The sequence below is a fragment of the Zalophus californianus genome, chromosome 13 (genome assembly GCF_009762305.2).
Source record: "Zalophus californianus isolate mZalCal1 chromosome 13, mZalCal1.pri.v2, whole genome shotgun sequence".
Taxonomy (NCBI): domain Eukaryota; kingdom Metazoa; phylum Chordata; class Mammalia; order Carnivora; family Otariidae; genus Zalophus; species Zalophus californianus.
The window spans coordinates 8,315,321-8,332,624 of NC_045607.1; the positions used below are offsets into that span (position 1 = coordinate 8,315,321).

The following is a 17,304-nucleotide window of genomic DNA, read 5'->3' on the forward strand; positions in this document are numbered from 1 at the left end:
CTCCATCCATTAAGTGGAAGTACTGCTGTCTCCTGGTGGCCATTTGTGGCGCCTGACGCAGTGACAATGAGGGGCTGGAGTTTTGCAGTCGTGGGTTCAAGTCTTGACTGGATGTGATGTACTCTTTCCAGCTGTGTGACAACCGCCGCACCTCACCCTCCTCGCCTACTCCCCAAGTCAAATGCATCCGTCTCAGAGCCCTTGAGCACAGCACCGGGGCTGAGGGCAGCGTCCCTACCTGGGTAAAGTTGGGGGTCACTGTGCCATCTAAATCGTGAGGAGGAGGTAAGTTAGGGCCCCTCAGCAAGCAGGACTTGTAGGGAGGTGTGGCTCTGCTGGGGTGGTGGACCAGAGCCTCAGGGGTGTGTGTGGGAGCTTGTGCTTGGAACATCAGCCATTGCACTAGCTGGGAAAACTGAGGCAAGCAGGGCCGGGGCTCCCATGATCAATTTGGATCCTGTAACTGGCACACACTCCCTCATGACTTTCCCAGGGCTTTCACTGTAATGCCTGGACTTCTTTGCTGCTGCACATTCCAGCAGAGAAGCCAGTCTGGAGAGAGAATGAAGGAGAGAGAGAAAGGTAGGAAGCTTTCCACTTCTTCCAGCCCCTTGAGACTCCACCTTCGTCCTTCCGTGCATTTCCATGAGACAGGCTTGTAAGACGGTCCCCCTTTTCTTAAGCAAACTAGAGTGGGTTTCTGGTTTTTGCCTAACATCTTGAACTCCCCCAACATATCTTTTCAGACCTGGATCCCATTACTCCCCCAAATCCTTTATTCAGTGAGACTCGGTTGGCTGCTTCCCCCAACTTCATCTTGCTCCTTCTCCTTTCTGTCTTCCTGCCTCCCCCGCCCTCCATGTGTTCAGCAGTCTCTGAAATGAATCTCCAAATGCCCCGGTCTCCTCCCCAGATCCTCCATCTCCCTCCCTGAGTGCCCAAAGCACTGACTCTGTCCCTTCCTGAAAGCATTGCTCCCATATGTCATTTATGTTCTAGTAACCTCTAAGCTGGGCTCTGAGTGCCCTAGATCTCCTTGATCTCTGTATCTGGCACAGCAATGGTTTACTAAGTGAATGCACGTGAATAATAAATTGAGCAATGTTCATTGGAAAACACATTTAATTTCAAAGTAAACAAAGATGTTTGTACATTAAAGTATTTAATTAGTGAAACAATTATCAGTGTAACAAGCTGAAAAATACAGCAACTTGATACAAGACTGAGGTAACAAAATACTTCACCAAAAATCTAAAGAATCCCACTGAGGGCTGATGTTCAGTGGTTATTGTGGGTGAGACAGTTCACAAGAATTAGAGAAAGTCCTCACACAACTGCATGCGGGGGGGGGGGGGGATCTGCTGGAAAAAAAAGACAGCCCAGGAGAGTGCAACAGATTTAACAAGAAACAAATTAAAATGTAGAAACTGATTTTCAACTTACTTTGAGGAATACATAAGAAATTGAAAACTACTCTCTACACAACATTTTGAATGCTAAGTGAAAAACCATGCATTTTGGCACGAAATTTATTAAAGATTATACCATACTAATAAATTAATTACTAATATTTCATTACCGAATGGTCACAGTCGTTCAGAAATGGGTAAAGAGAAGAACAATTATAGAACGGACAGATGATCCTTCGCGTTGCTGCTGCAAACAGGGATTTTGGGGCTGCCCCCAGCGTACCCACCCTTGTGCAGCACAGGACTCTAAGGTGGTCCATGGTACAAGTTCTCAACACCCGTGAAAATGCAGCTCTTGCTCATGCTGTACTTGCATTTAGCATTGAAATTAAAACTAAAAAAGCCTCTGGAGTAAATACTGTGAACATTCTGACCCTACTCTCTCATTCCATCTCAGAGTCCTCCACAGCATGCCCGACCAAAGCTCTGTGCCTGGGTGTTCTGCGACAACCAGCCTCTAGGACAGCGACTGCATCTAGTTCTCTTTGCAACTGAACTCACCGATCAAGAGGCTATTCAGTCTGGGGAGCGTTTTGAAACCTTTCCGGAGAATGTGCACAGGGTTTCTACCCAGTGTTAGGAGAGAGGCAGGGTCTTGCCGGAGGAGAATGCCATGGTGAGGATTATTTGTTCGTTGAGTGTGGTCAGCTCCACGAGGGCAAGGATCAACTCTGCTTGTCCTCAGCCATTTACAATATATCCCGGGTAGAGCCTGGCACACAGGAAGCACTTACTGGAGTCATGAATGAACGAACGAATGAATGCATGAATGGGTGATTTTGCACAGAGAATGTTATTTCCAGGGGACTCGTGTAGTTTTTTTTTTTTCTATTTAAAACATGAAATCACACAACATGTCAGTATGATGTGAGGCTGGTTAAAGCCATTTATGAAGTCACGCAAAATAAGTTAGGTTGTGTTTTTAGCAATGTTCACCCTGTTACAAGCATTAGTAATGTGGGTGCAGAGCTGTAGACCCCACCTGTTGAATGAAATCAGACCCGCTTGCGAAAGGCTTCCCATTTTCATGGATCGTTTTCCACTTGTAAAATGGTATCCTAAAAGATACATGTCTTGGGCTTGGGAGGTGGCAGAGGAAGATGATGAAAGAAATACTGGCCATCTTGGTAAGGAAAAAAAATGCTTTATAAATTCAGTTGGCAAGAGAGAGTGAGTTCTTTCCTAAACAGAAGGCCTTCAAGTATCTTCCTGTTTAGGTTCCATTGCGAGAAAGGTTGATGAATGGGTGTCTTCAGGGAAGGAAAGGGAGGCTGCACTCTCTCACTGGCACACTCAGAACACTATTTCTACTGCTCCCCACTGAATCAATCCTCCATGAAGCATTTCAGTTGTCAGAATTCACTTGGCTGATCTTGAGTTACAAAACATGTTCCAACTGAGAGGGGCAAAAATTATTCCCAGGGAGAGGTGCATGAGGCTCTTGGGGCATCATAATGATACCAACTACCTATTCCACGATTTTGTAGACAGAATTCTGTAATTTTCATTTTGGGGCACCATTATCTGTTCGCTCAAAAGAAAAAAAAAAAAAACTTAAAACCAACAACCAGCATATGCATGCAAGACATATCACCTTTGATGGTTTCACAAACGGTGCATTATGGACAGTCAAAGCGCGAAAACCAGAAATGCTTCCCCCCAGGGTGAGAATCCACCCATGGACTTCTCCCTTTTGGGGTTTGTACCTGGCCTTCTCTGTGCCAGCCTGAGGGCCTCCTCACCCGCTGTTTGAGGGACAAACCAATGGCGGGAAGATAATCAGCACTTAAATGCTTGGCCCCACGTCCCATCTAGGACAGCCCAGCATCTTTCGGCCTGTCTCCAGGACCCTTCTGGTACATTCGAGGTTCTTACCAGCTCTAAAGGCCTTTGCCAACAAGGTCTAAGCAGATTCTTCAAGAGTCCTAGCTAAGAATGTTTCTAGGAGGGGATATGGGATCAGCCTCAATCAGTGAGAAGACTAAACATTTTGCATTTTGAAAAGAATTGCAATTGTGCTATCTCAAGTTCAGCTCAGAAGAAAATTTTTGCAAAAGATAAGAAAAATGTGTAAAGGGCAAAAAATGCACTGACTGAAGGGAGCCTGAAATTCTGAGGTTCTTGGATTGGCATCTATAGTATTTCATGCAAGAAGAGCCAGGACAGTTGAGAAGTGGAGAAACCCAAGGAAAATAAGTAGCTGATTTTCCTTCCAGTCTTGCACTTTCCTCTGAACTTAAGACTTCAAAAAATATTAACAGGTAGAATCAGATCAGTGTAGGTTAAAGTGTTAACACTGCATGGTTCTGGTGAGAGGTGTTGGAGTGTTTGGTGTTTTCATTCGGCCTCTGGATGCCCATTTGAGTAGTCATTGGTGTGAACTGGGTGCGAGCATCCAGCCCCCCAGCTGTGCATGGGTGTGCAGAGCACTCACGGCCAAGATTGGATGGCACCAACTATACCACCACCTGGAGCTTCTCCTGGCACAAAAGTATTCTAGATTTTGCTCCTTTGGAGGGTTAGCTGCTGAGCACATTAAGCCTCGACCATAAAATAAGGACCTGACGGCAACTACTTTCCTCACCAATTCGTTGGAATTTTCAGGAAAGTTGTCACCGTTTGATCAAAATACAGTGGTGGGTCCTTTGGTAGTTTTAAAATTCACCTATCACACTTCACTGGTGAAGATGTTGTTTTGAAGCATCTTGCCCAGAAACTCCGAAGAGTGATTTGATGTCTGATCAGTGTGAGCTCGGAAACCATGACAGCAACAAGGACCCAGGAATTCAGAAAACCCTTTCAGGGTTTCCTTCTCAGAATTCGGACACCCAGATTAGAGAGGGAGGGAGGGAGAGAAGCTATGGTGATAAAGCTACCATAAATAAAGCTAACTTTTATTCTTTGTTTTGAATAAAGATGTATTTGTGCAAAATAAAAGCCACTTAAAAGACAGTGACAGATCAAGGACATTGTCCATGTGAAGAGTGCTTAACTGAATGCAGAGCTGGGACCATTCACTCCCCAGGGCTTTGCTCTCTTGTCACCATGGTCGTCAACAATTGTGGCCTTGGACTTGGATGTGGAGAGCTTGCTGGTGACTGCGTTTGGGGGCAAGACTGGGGGAGCTTAAGGCCTCAGTGTCACTCAGCTCCCCGGTGGAACCAGGAATCCCAGCGGGCCCCGCCCTGGCAGTAAATGATGGGAGCAAAGCCTTGGCCCGCAGGAGGGGCTGGTGCACAGCGGCTTCTGTGCATGAGCATGGCAGCCTCTGGGTGCTTCCTAGGAAGTTGGGAGAAAGTGTCATGACTTCCCTCTCTGGCATGGTCTGGGGCTGGGGTGGAGGGGAAGAAGACACGGGCTTTCAGACCCTGCAGGAGAGGGGTAGGAGGGAGCAAGCAGGCCAGCCCAGTCCACAGTCCTGAAGCCGGGTCCTGTCTCAGAAGAGCTAACAGCAACAAGGCCTGGAAGGGACCCGGGGGGCCCAGAGAGCAGGCCTTCCAGATGAATAGCACCCATTGGAACAGAAAACAAGACACAATTTAAGGCATTGTTTGTTTACAGTAAAAGAATGCAAGGAACCCTTAACATAGGAGGAATCTGGGCTCTCACTCTGACCTTCCTCAGTGGACAAGGCTATCACGTCAGATTAAAGCAGGGCCTCAAAGCGAATGAAGGGTGTGATGTCACAAGTCTTGTGCCAAAATGCATGTTTCATGAAGAGTTCACACTCGCTCGCACGCACACGTATACGGCACGCACACGCAGAGGACGCTTTGGGGGTTGTAGAAAATCTGAGGCAGCCCTGTGGGCGAGCGACCCCATGCACTTGGGGTATAAAAAGCCAACTCCATAGCCTGTTCCTTCTCTCTGGCCCCTCATGCAGGTTAACACTGTCCACTCTTGTGCAGGAGAAAGCACGGGAGACCCAACGTGGGCCGGATGCTCTCTAGTCGAAGCAGCGGCTGGTGGACGGATGAGGGCCCAGAGAGGGAGGGTGGGGTGCACAGTCTGGGGCCCAACCATGGCCCTGCGGGGTGGTGCTGAAGAATGAGTGTCATGAGAGTCGCTGGGGATTGGCAGGTGGACCCTGCACTGGCGGAGCCCTCTGGACTGTGAGGCCACAGGCCAAGTCCCCTTGAGTCCGGCCGTGAGTCACCCAGCATCCTGGCCAAAAGCCTGTGCCCAGGACGTGCGCTTTGCCACCAGTCCCAGGCTGGGCTCCCAGAAGCCTCTGAAGTCACGCCAAGTCCTGCAGAGACTTACTCAAATGACATAAGGTTTGCAGGTACCTGGAAGAGAAAGCTCAGCCTCTTGTCAAAGTTCCAACCTTTCGGAATGGGACGAAGGGTGCCCCTAAGGGAAGGGATCAGGTCTTTCCCAGTGAGTCTGCGAATGAGCGGGGTGGGTGGGTAAGAGGGCCTGGCAAGAAACACGGCCGCTGTTTGTCAAGTGGTCGCTGTGTGCCAGGCACTTGACATCATCGTGTCCTTTAGTCCTCACGACACCCCAGGAGGCAGGTTTGGGAAGTGTCCCCGTGACAAAGATGAGGACCCTGAGGCTTAGAGAGGGGAAGCCCACTTCGAGTAAATGGCAGGCCACGGCCTCGGAGCCCACGCTCTCTTGTTCACTAGGCTGGTGGCAAAATAAAACTGCACTTGGAACGGAGAGGAGGCAAATTCTGCAGGAATGGGCATGAGCCTCTGGAAGGGAAACCAGCGGGCAGGGGTGGGTGGTGAGGGGGTGGCAGGAACTGACAAGAGGGAGCACCAGGAGGAGCGACCAGGACGCTGGGAACCCTAAAGCCTTCCCAGAGCTGTGTCCCCAGGACATGATCCCTTTGCTGGGGAGACCTTTCCTGGGGTGACCACCAGCCCAGGGTCAGGGTGCTTCCCTCTCCCTTCCCTCTCCCTCACCTCTCCCAGGGTGCCCCCAGCCCCAGGCTCCCCCACCCGGCTCTGCTATAGGGTTCCAGGAGATTTGATGCGAAGCAATTTCATCAAAAACTAATCCATCTTAGTGTCAATTTGGTCAAAGTGATGAATTGGGAAAAAATGCATCTCCTTGCACCAGGAGATAGTTATAAGAATGGTCACAGCAGCACTGTTCAAAATAGCAAAAAGCAGGAAATTATTCCTGGGATCACTGCCAGAAGAATTAATAAAAAAAATATCAGTACAAATACATGAATGACAGCTACACACATTGACATAGATGAATCTCGGGAACACACTGTAGGAGAAAAGCAAGTCACAGAAGAAAATATCCAGTTATGGTCCTATTTTTTAAAAATGTTTTTAAAAATGTACCCCAGACAATACATTAAGGAATCAAATACACATGCTAACACTTTAAAGGAACAGTAAATAAATCAGGAGAGTGGTTAGGAGGTGCAGGCAGGTGGGTGGGACCCAGAATTAGGAAGAGGCCCCTGGGGGAGGGAGGTGTTCTGAGACCCAGGGAGGTCCTGCCCTTAGGCTGTGTGGGCAAGGAGCTGGGTGTGGTTTTTTCCGCTGCGGTTTACACCTTACACATATTATCAATAAGGTTTAAGCGTATTCGGTGTTAGTACAAACAATTTTAAGAAGTGCAAATCTACCAAAAAGAAAACTAATCCCAGTCACTGAGATTTTCCATGGGAGTAGATGCATTTCTGTGATTTCTTTCACTGCAGCCCCTGCATGCCATCACAGGGATGTGCTGTGCTTTATTTAACTAATCTGCTTGGAAGAGTTAGCTGTTGCCAACTTTTTATGATCACATACAGCACAGAGCAGAATACGTGGTTGAATCAGCCAACTTTTTATGATCACATACAGCACAGAGCAGAATACGTGGTTGAAAGTAAATTTGAAATGGAAGGGGAAAAAAACGTAAAAAAAAAAAAGGTCCCTCTCGCTTAGGTCTAAAAATTGGACAAAAATACTTAAAAGTTGCAAAACTTTGCCATGGCATACCCCATTTGCCATCCATGAAATTCAATCTATTTGTTCTTCTGACCAAACACCTGCTCTGCCAAATGGGTTTGACCCAGTTTCCTGCTACCTGCTGTATATCACTTTAGGAATTTTATATACAGAGGCAAACATACATATTATAAATATGCTTATGTATTTTAATACAAACGAGATCACCCTTACTTTGCTTTTTAAAATTTTGTAATTTTTTAAAGTAATCTCTGTGCCCAACGTTGGGGCTCAAACTCATGACCCCGAGATCAAGAGTTGCATGTTCTACCGACTGAGCCAGCCAGGCGCCCCTATACTTTGCTTTTTACTTATATCTTGGACCCCCTTTCAGGGTACCATACACAGATCTGCTTCTGTCCTTCTAATCACTACCAGGAGTCACACAATAGGGATTTACTGACGGTCACAGAGGTTTCTAGTTTTCTCTATCAAGGGCAATGCTGCAGTGAACATTTTTTTAAGTAGCCTTCACACCAAAGGGGCTTGAACTCATGACCCTGAGATCAAGACTTGAGCTGAGATCAAGAGTCGTGCGCTTACCTGACCGAACCAGCCAGGTGCCCCTGCAGTGAACATTAACCACACACCTTTGTGGACATGTGTGAGTCTATCACCAGGACAAATTCCTAGCAGGCAGATGGGTGAGTAAAGCGACTCAAATACAGTTTATTTTGAGCTTTTCTGTGGTAACTCACATTTTCCTTTTTTCAGTCTTTCCTGTTTTAGTTTGTTGAGAACTTTTTACTAATTGTGCTTTCTAGCTTCCCATCATCTATAACCTGACCAGCTTGTCACGTATGTTCTCATGTGATGTTACAGATGAAAATCCTGATTAGGACCAAACCGAGACCTCCCTCTGATCTCCGAGAACCACTCGGAGGGGCCCAGAAGTCCGTGACTGTGCTGTCACTAGCATCCTCCCCGACCCAAATGCCTGGTGTGTGCCAGCCTTTGCTGAGGCCCCCCTCACAGCTCAGAGCTGGTGCCTCCCAGCTGCTACCCACCAGAAGCTGCCATAGCCTACTCTCAATTTCTGGCGCTTGCTGGGTCCCCAGGTGGAGAGGGACCCACTCCACAGTGCCCTCTTCTGGCTGATCCCTGGAGAACGTGCAGCGGGAAGCTTAGGGAGAGGAACGCCAGTCCTGGCACCAGCAGCCAAATGCTGACTCCCAGGCACAGGAACGTCCAGCCTGCCCCACCGGGTGCTGAGGGCTGAAGCAGCCATGCCTCTCAGCAGTCTGACAGCCGAGGCTGCGCTCCAGGACTTTAGCTCGATGCAGGAGGCTGAGCGAGTTTGGGGCCCTCTGGGAAGTGCGAGGCGGGGGAGCTAGGGGCAAGTATAGACTTTGGTGGCCAGCCGACCGGGGTTAGATCTCATTAACCTTGGCACCTTGAACAAGTGCCTGCCACTCTCTGAGCCTCAGTGTCCTCAGCATAAAATGGAGACAGTAAGAGAAATATGCCTCACAGGGGTGTTGGGAGGATTTGGCCAATTCTGGCATGTAAAGCATTTCCCATAATGCCTGGTCCTGGGCAGGGCACAGATCGGAGGTCCTGCTGGCTCAGATACACTGAGGACCAGCCATGTTTGGCTCTCAATATTAGCAAATAGTATTATTCCTAGGGGTTGTGGGGCAGGGAGGCCCTATTGTCAGTCTGGAGTACGCCCACGAATCAGCTTTTGGGGGACATGGTTTAAATGGATGCTATATCCTGATCCTTGGGGCGATCTTGCACCTGCCACCACACTGTGCCTGATGGATGTCTTAGTGGGAAAGACACAGGGACCAGATTCACAGTTCTGGTCTGGAGCCAGGTTTAGTTCTAAGCTGAGCAGAGGGTGCCCTGTCTCATGGAGAAAAGGTTGCTCAAAAGACGGTGCCTGGGAGCACAGCTGATAGGCTCTGAGGGAAGGACGGAGTCCTGTTTTCTATGGACTCTTAGTCCCTAGGATGGGGAGAGGATATTTCCAGAGACATGCACGGTTTCAGTGACTTTACCTGAGGCCTGTTGCTTTTACATGCATCATCCAAATGCTTGTGCCACAGTATTGCATGAAACCGGGAACCAGTCTGGAACTTGTAAACATTGCCTGACGGGCAGAGAAACCATTGGTTAGGAAGAGGGAGGGTCTCATGGGAGGGTCTGCCTGTGACTGGGACATGAAGATAAACATGAACTTAGGTTAACTAAACCAAGGAAGATCAGGAGCAGTCCAAGGTAAGCTTGGGGCTTGCAGGGGCAGAACCTCTGCTGCCTCTGGGCTGTCTCTGTGGACCCGGGCTCTTAACCATTTTTGGGGCCATGGTGCATTTGACTCTGGTGAGGCTGTGGACCCTTCTCAGAATAACATTTTCAAAACGCATAAAATAAAATACAAAGGAGATCAATACCACCAAAATGCAGTTATCAAACTACTAAAAAACACTTGAGTGATACAGTTCTAGGTGTGCTTCTCTATGCACCAGTAACAAGATCTAGGGGCAGGTCTGACACTGTACTGTAATTCCAGAGAGATGAGCAGAAATGCCACTCTGAGAAATCTGCAACTATATGTGACAGGAAAATTTCTGTGGTTTCTCTTGGACATAAAATCACAGTGTTGTGAACATTCTAGTAGTTTAATACTCGTAAATAAAGGTGGTGAGAGGCCACAGAAAACAAAGATGCAATTTTCTTTTTTCCCACTCGAGTTCACAGACCCCTTGAATTCTATCCACAGACCCTGCCACCCTCTGTGTCGTATTTCCCTCCGCTTGGGGACAGTGCTTTCCTGTGGGCTAAGGCCCAAGAGTGGCCTGTGGTCTCCGTGGCCATATGGTCCCCAAGTCAAGCTTGTGTAGGCACAGCCTTTACTTCCCCAAGAAACCACTTCTAATCCAGGCCTGGACCTTGAGGGAGAAATTCCAGGGGTGACCAGATCGGGACATGCTATGACGAGTGTGTAGCTGTGTGTGGATTCAATCACTCAGACGTGGAGCAGAGAACTTGGCTCCTCTCTTCTCCAGTCCCTGGGCCCCTGGAGGTTTCCTGTTTCTCGACTTCCCAGCTAACAACACTAGAACCCTGTGGTCTCTCTATTGCAGCATCATCTGCATTACCTGGGAGCTTGTTAGAAATGCAGAAGCCTGGGCTCCAGCCCAGATCTACTGAACCCAAACCTGAAATTTTACAAGTTCCTCAGGTGATTTGTATGTACATGAACCTTGCACTAGAAGATTCCTGAGAAGATGTAAAGATGCTTGGAGACCTGACAGGCCCAGTGACTTTGCCTGGCTAGAACCCAAGACCCCGGTATTTTGGGGTTTTGTCATGTGACATGGGCTACCAGGAAGACAAGCATGAGCTATTCTTTTTCTTTTTCTATTTTTTTTTAGTATAATTGACACAAAATGTTACATTAGTTTCAGGTGTACAACACAGTGATTCAACAAGTTTATACATTATGCTGTGCTCACCACAGTGTAGTGACTATGATCACCATACAACTCTATTTAAAATATCATTGACTATATTCCTAGGACTTACTCATTCCATTACTGGAAGTCTGTATCTCCCATTCACCTTCACCCATTTTGTCCATCCCCCCCATCCCCTCCCCTCTAGAAACCATCAGTTTGTCCTCTATATTTATAGGTCTGATTCTGCTTTTTGTTTGTTTATTCATTTGGTTTTGGTTGTTGTTGTTTTTAGATTCCACATATGAGTGAAATCATATCACATTTGTCTTTCTCAGTGTGACTTATTTTCCTTGGCATAATACCCTCTAGGTGCATCTATATTGTCACAATGGGCATGATCTCATTTTTTTTATGGCTGTGTAAAATTTTTATGGCGTGTGTGTGTGTATGTGTGTGTCACGTCTCCCTTATCCATTCATCTATCAAAGGACACTTAGGTTGCTTCCATTATAAATAATATAATAAACATAAGGGTGAATAACTTTTTGGATTAGTGTTTTCATTTTCTTTGGGTAATTACTCAATAATGGAATTATTGGATCATATGGTGTTCCTATTTTTAATTTTCTGAGGAACCTCCATATTCTTTTCCACAGTGGCTACACCAATTTAGATTCCCACAAACAATGCAAGGGTTCCTTTTTCTCCACATCCTCACCAACACTTGTTACTTCTTGTCTTTTTGATTTTAGCATTCTGATAGGTGTGAGGTGATACCTCATTGTGGTTCTGATTTCCATTTCTTTGATAGCATGGCCTATTCCGAACGTCAATGCAAATAGGGCTCGTGGACAAGATGGCACCCAGAACCTCTCCTTCCATCCATCGTGGTCATGGGGGAGGGATGGAACCAGGAGGAAATGGGAGATGACCAGACAAGTTAAAGTTGGGGCTTCTATAAAAGGGCTCTTCTCTGATTTGGCCTTGGACCAGGATACTGTGAGAGTCTCATGGCACAGGTAATGTCAGGGGTGCCCCTGAAATCTCCCAAAACCCAAGACCCTCCCAGCCACATGGTCCATGCCTTATGCAGCATTATATTATTTATTCCAAGACCCTGAGTCTACGGCTTCAAAGGTGATGAGCCCCAGTAGCCACAGATGAGGCCACAAAAGGGTTCCTGCAGCCACGTGCCATGCCCAGTGGACACACTGACCACAAATGAAGCGGTATTCACGGACTAGTGTGGGGACCCTCTGATCACAACCTAAAGCAAAGGGAAAGCAGCAGCCCCCAAAGTTCTTACGGTTTCAAAATATACATTTAGCAGAAGAGGAAAACAAGGTAGAAGTCATGGGCACCCAGCACCGGGCCTGCTGCTTACCTTTGTCGGGGTTATTCAGCTGGAAGATATCGGGGTGCTCGGGGTCGTCAGGCAGCTGCACCATCCAGCCCACGACAGAGACTTTTTTGCCGGGTGTGGATTTATACTGGGGAAGAACAACAGTATAACCAGGAGGCCCATGCCCTCCATTCCCCGAGGAAGCTGAGCTGGGCCTTCCCACCCTCGCCACCTCCCCTGCTTTCCTCCCCCCTCCGCCCCCCGCCAGGTCACCCTACCTGAAGTCCCAGCATGGAGAGTCCTTTCATGGGACTTACGTGTTTTCTGTCTGTGCCCCGCAAGGACTTGGCTCCGTAGTACAGGAGGGTGGATCCCGAGAGTATGACCCAGTACCTGGTCCATGAGGACAGCTACAGAGGAAGGGGAGGCAGAGTGGCAACGCTGCACGTGGTGGGGGTGGAGTCCCCCCTCCCTGCCCGATTACAGACCCGGTCACGTGGCTGGAATGGTGTCCCCTCCCTCCCAATCAAGGCCAGTGCAGGCCTCATCTCTTCCCGGCCCTTCACGCATCAATGTCATTTCCACCCCGGGCCTGGAGGAGGGAGACCCTCCACATCAGTGCCTCTGAGCTCTGAGCCCTGAGCCCGGCCTCCTCTCTCTGGCTCCTTTACTCCGAGAGCCTTTCATTTTTTTCACCTTGTTTAAGGCAGTGTCAAGGCTTAATTTCTATGTGTTCAGGTGACTTGGGTCCAAGAAGGTCCTGGGGAAAAACATGTTTAAAACACAGACATGCTAAACCACAGCCTAGGCGAACCATAGTATCAGCACTGGGGTGCTCGGGCTGAGACTGAATGGCAGCACATGGGAAGTCTGTAGGGTTAGAAGGGGGAAAAGCCAACAGGGCAGAGCTATAGGTATTCTTTCTGTTTCTCTAGGTGAGAAGCCTGGGATTTTCTCTTCAGGGGGCTCTGCTCCTTGGTTTAGGGAAAATCACTTCGACGAGCCTTTTGGTTTGCAAAGGCGAAGCAAGAATCCTCTCCTGAAGGGAACAAGGTTGAGTGTAGCGAGGCAGACCGTTCTGCATCACAGCCGACAGGACCCCTCTCCGTGCCGGATGGGGCCCCAGCGCTGGCCATAGTGAAAGCACTAGCTTTCAGACGTGTTTGATGACACCCACACGTGTGTGTAACACACATGCACATACATGTCGAACTGGAAGAAGTTTCATGAAACAATACTTACCTTTATTATATGGAACACTGACATTTTCCATTCTATTCTATTCTGCTCACAAATACCGGTCATGACCCACTGGACTGATTTCATCACTCACCACTGGGCCAACCAGCATTTGGGAAAACTCTGCTAGTGGGACACTGTCTCGCCCTGGCTCAGAATGACCGAGGCCTGAACTCTGAGCATGGGAGAGAAGCAGGCAGGTCTGTACAACAGGCTAGATCTAGGGCCCCATGTCACAGGATGCTCTGTGATAATCTGGGCCCAAGGGACAAAGTTGCGGCCCAGGGCTGCGGTGAAGACGCTTCTTACCCACGAGCCACCTGGCACCTGCAGACAGGGTAGCCTCTGGAGGTGACAGCTGGGCTGGCGCCCTGGCAGCTTCACAGTGGACACAGGCAGGAGGGGGCTCCATGGGCAGTGGACAGGGCAAGCAGGGGCCAGAGCAGGAGCAGGAGGGCAGAGCAGACACTGCCTCGAGGTGCAGCCCACGGGCCGTTTGTAGGAAACCCTTGCATGGATGCTCCGTGGTAACAGTACAGGGGTCTTTGCCTGCAGCTGAGGCCCTGCCATGGGTGGAGGTCATGGAGCCAGTGACATGTGGGTCCAGCACAGGTGACGCAGGAACTAGTGGTAGAGCCTCAAAGGCCTCCAGATGCTGCTGCCACGGGGAGAGAGGGCATCTGCAGCTGGGGACATGACGCAGGCTGTGTCGACCCTCTCGGGGGAGTTCCAGCCCAATGCCCAGGGGTCTGCAGGCTTCCACTTGCCCTCGTCACAGCTCTGGCTCACCACGTGCTCGCTGTGTGCACGGCTGTGCATGTGACAGTCTTGCTGAGTTCTCGATGACATAGGCACTATTTTATCCCAGTTTACAGATGTGGAAAGTGAGGCCCTTGCCCACTCAGTAGCACAGCCAGGGCCGGAGCCCAGGGCCCTCCCTGATGCCCCTGCTGCCTCTGGACGGAGGTGGGTCTGCACTTACCGCGGGTCTCCGTCCTTCCTTGAGCAGAGTTTTCCTCCTCAGAGGACCCTCCATGGTGGGCACTGCGGCTGAGCTCCCCAGCGTACAGATGCACGGGCCCGTGGGGCTGGGGGGAGACCACCAGTCAGACACTGCCCTGGAAGAGCCCCGGTCAGGCACCCTCTCCCTCATAGCTCCCCACTGCCAAGTCCATGATGCGGTGCCAGGCCAGAGGACTCAACAGGGTCGGGGCAGGTGGCCCTGGGCTGGCCACAGCTGGAAACTTTCACTTCCCTCACCTTTCGGGGCACCTTGAGGCCCGAGGCTTGGTGACAGAGCTCCTCATAGCCCAGGCACCAGCAGCACGGCCAACCTGCTCCTGACCTCTGCGGGCGGCTTCCTCCTGGCCCTCCCTGTGGTCTCGCCCTCCTCTCCACCTGGGGAGGCTGGGGCCCGTGCGGCCCCTCCTTGTGTTGGCAGCAGCCTGGAGGAGCAGCAGGCACTAGCGGGAGGTGGCAGGGGAGCGAGAAGAGAAGTGGGGCCAAGCCCAGCGCCTTTGCCTCAGGGCTTCGGGCGCCACCTACAGGTAAAGACAGCCAAGTGCAGCACTGGCCTGGACCTGCCCTGAGGCTCTGGATGGCTTCGGCTCACTGAGGAGGTGCCTCCCATAGGCATCTCCCTCAACTTGGCGCCCCTCCTCAAGCTGCTCTTCCTCCACATGTGGGTGACCGGTACCACCATCCACCCCTGCAAACCTACTCAATCCCAAGGACGCACTACTGATCCCAAGTCCTACATATGCCTGACTGCCCCTCTCAGCCATCCCACTCCCCCTACCTTAGGTCAGACTTGCTCTTCCTTTGGGCAACTGCCAGATGCTCTCCCCTGGCCTCCCTGAGGCCACTCCTGCCTTCCTCCTGCACGCTCTCCAGCTCTCCATGCCACGGCCAGGATGACCTGGTCATGCCACTGTCTGTCACCACCCCCCACCCCAAGCCCCCACCCCCACCTCGCCAGCCTCATCTCCACCCCTCCCCTCTCTCAGTTCCCAAGCCACCCTGCTCTTCCTGCCTCCCTTTGGCTTGAGGTGCTCTTATTATCCCTACACCTCCCCTCCCTGTATTTTTTTTAAGATTTTATTTATTTATTCATGAGAGAGAGAGAGAGGGAGGGAGAGAGAGAGAGAAGCAGAGGGAGAAGCACGCTCCCAAGGAGCAGGGAGCCCGATGCGGGGCTCGATCCCAGGACCCTGGGATCATGACCTGAGCCGAAGGCAGACGCTTAACCATCTGAGCCACCCAGGCACCCTCCCCTCCCTGTATTTGGTTCATTCCTATCACTCTTCCAGTCCTTTCTCCAGAGAGGCCTTCCCTGCTCTCCCCTAGCAGAACACCCCACCTCCTCTCTGGGACCATCAGGGATCTGGGATTATCGGTTCAGTCTCTGTCTCTCCTGTGGCGGTAGCCTCTTGGACTCTGGCTCATCCAGCAGCCTCGAGCACAGTGCTCTTGTCATCCAACAAACAGCCTAGAGCTAGTTGTCAAGCAAATGAGCACACAAACAAATGAATACCTGTAGACGCAGCTCCGGGTTCTGGGAGAATTCCGAACTGGAACCCGCCAGTTGGGCCCTAGCGTGGCATAGAGACGTCCCCTGCTTCAGAGGAAAAGGGGCGAACTTTAGCAACAGCTGGGAACAACCAGACACTCGGAGGAAGCAAGGGCATCCCAGACTCTGTGGGCATTAGCTCAGGAGGCTCCAACCCCAGCTCTTCCTGCACCTCCTATGTCACATTGCAGACACATCTGGGGCACATCTGGAGCTGCCAGGTCAGTGAACACGACGCCCCCAGAGCCTCCATCAGTGTCAGGGGGTGACTAAAATCAGGGCACACCCACTGACCCAATGTGAAGCTGACATGTTTAATAGAAAATGCCGTCCAGCCCAAATAGGCCATGGTAAATCCAATTACAAGGGCACATAGAACTGAGGGCAGTCCTGCATGTTGGGCCTGGGTTGGGGGGGGGGGCGGTGTGTGCACCATCCCCATTCACCAGGGCACAGCTGAATTCCTCTGTTTGCCGTGTCCTCTCCACCAGACAGCCTCCTCTGCTGGCCCCTGCCGGGTACCTGCCATCTCCCTGCAGGCTGCTCCTCTGGCTTCTCTCCCACCTGGTGTCCCCAGCAGGGAGCCTTTGCAGGGAAAGGTACAGCTTCCAGAGTGAGCAGAAGTTTAACCTATTTGGGGGAGAGGCTTCTGTCTTTCTGTCTCTCCTCTTCACCTTTTCCTCTTTTAGCAGGATGATTTCCTGTGTCCACGTGGTCCTCAACCACCTGCTCACCCCTGCAGTATGGTCCCCCCGGGCCGGCGCTTTCCTGGCCCTTTGGCCAAACAGGGATATAACCCAATTTATAAGGTCAGACAAGGTCAAGACTGCCTTTGTGGTTCCCTGCGGCCAGTCTAGGTTGCTGCATGCGGCCCCACGGCAATGGACACCTTGCGGGGGGGCGCACGGTCATTCATGGCAGCAGGTCCGTCATAGCATAAGTGAGCTTAGGTGCCTCTGAGGGGAGGGACGCGTGGCTCCCTTTCCCTCGGTCCTCCACTTGAGAAGGAACTGTTCTTGATGACCATCTTGGGTCTGTTGTACAGAAGCCCAAATTCAGGGCTGGTGGGAGTCTGATGGCCATCTAGGCCAGCTGCCCATCGGCCCCTCCTCTTTAGGTAGGTACATCCTCAGATGTAACGGATTTCAGCCTTTCCCCAGCACACCTGGGTGACAGATGATGGTCACAGGCTGACCCCATCCCCACCACAAGCCATGGCGCAGATGAGGCCCTGGCATGCCCAACTCCCAGCCCACGGCTGGACTGCCTCCTCCCTCCCCTCCATTCAGAAAGAGGCTTGCAATGCAGTGAGTGAGCG

At 50.6% G+C, this 17,304-nt stretch overlaps 1 protein-coding gene across 6 annotated transcripts in view; it reads right to left on the reverse strand.

Moving 5' to 3' along the window:
- Nucleotides 1-1,114: 1,114 nt before the first annotated feature.
- Nucleotides 1,115-17,304, reverse strand: part of RALGPS1 (Ral GEF with PH domain and SH3 binding motif 1) — a 227,364-nt gene continuing 211,174 nt past the window's right edge. For 2 of the 6 annotated variants that reach the window (XM_027614312.2, XM_027614309.2), the window contains 6 exons: nucleotides 15,951-16,034; nucleotides 14,400-14,505; nucleotides 12,496-12,588; nucleotides 12,221-12,326; nucleotides 9,436-9,527; nucleotides 1,115-5,758 (listed from right to left, as the gene is read on the reverse strand). In XM_027614312.2, coding sequence (XP_027470113.1) covers nucleotides 5,729-5,758; nucleotides 9,436-9,527; nucleotides 12,221-12,326; nucleotides 12,496-12,588; nucleotides 14,400-14,505; nucleotides 15,951-16,034 — 511 coding nt within the window. In that variant the 3' untranslated portion in view covers nucleotides 1,115-5,728. Of the gene's footprint in view, nucleotides 5,759-9,435; nucleotides 9,528-12,220; nucleotides 12,327-12,495; nucleotides 12,589-14,399; nucleotides 14,506-15,950; nucleotides 16,035-17,304 lie in introns of those variants that run through there. The other 4 variants (XM_027614310.2, XM_027614311.2, XR_003523545.2 and 1 more) reach the window with 4 other exon arrangements.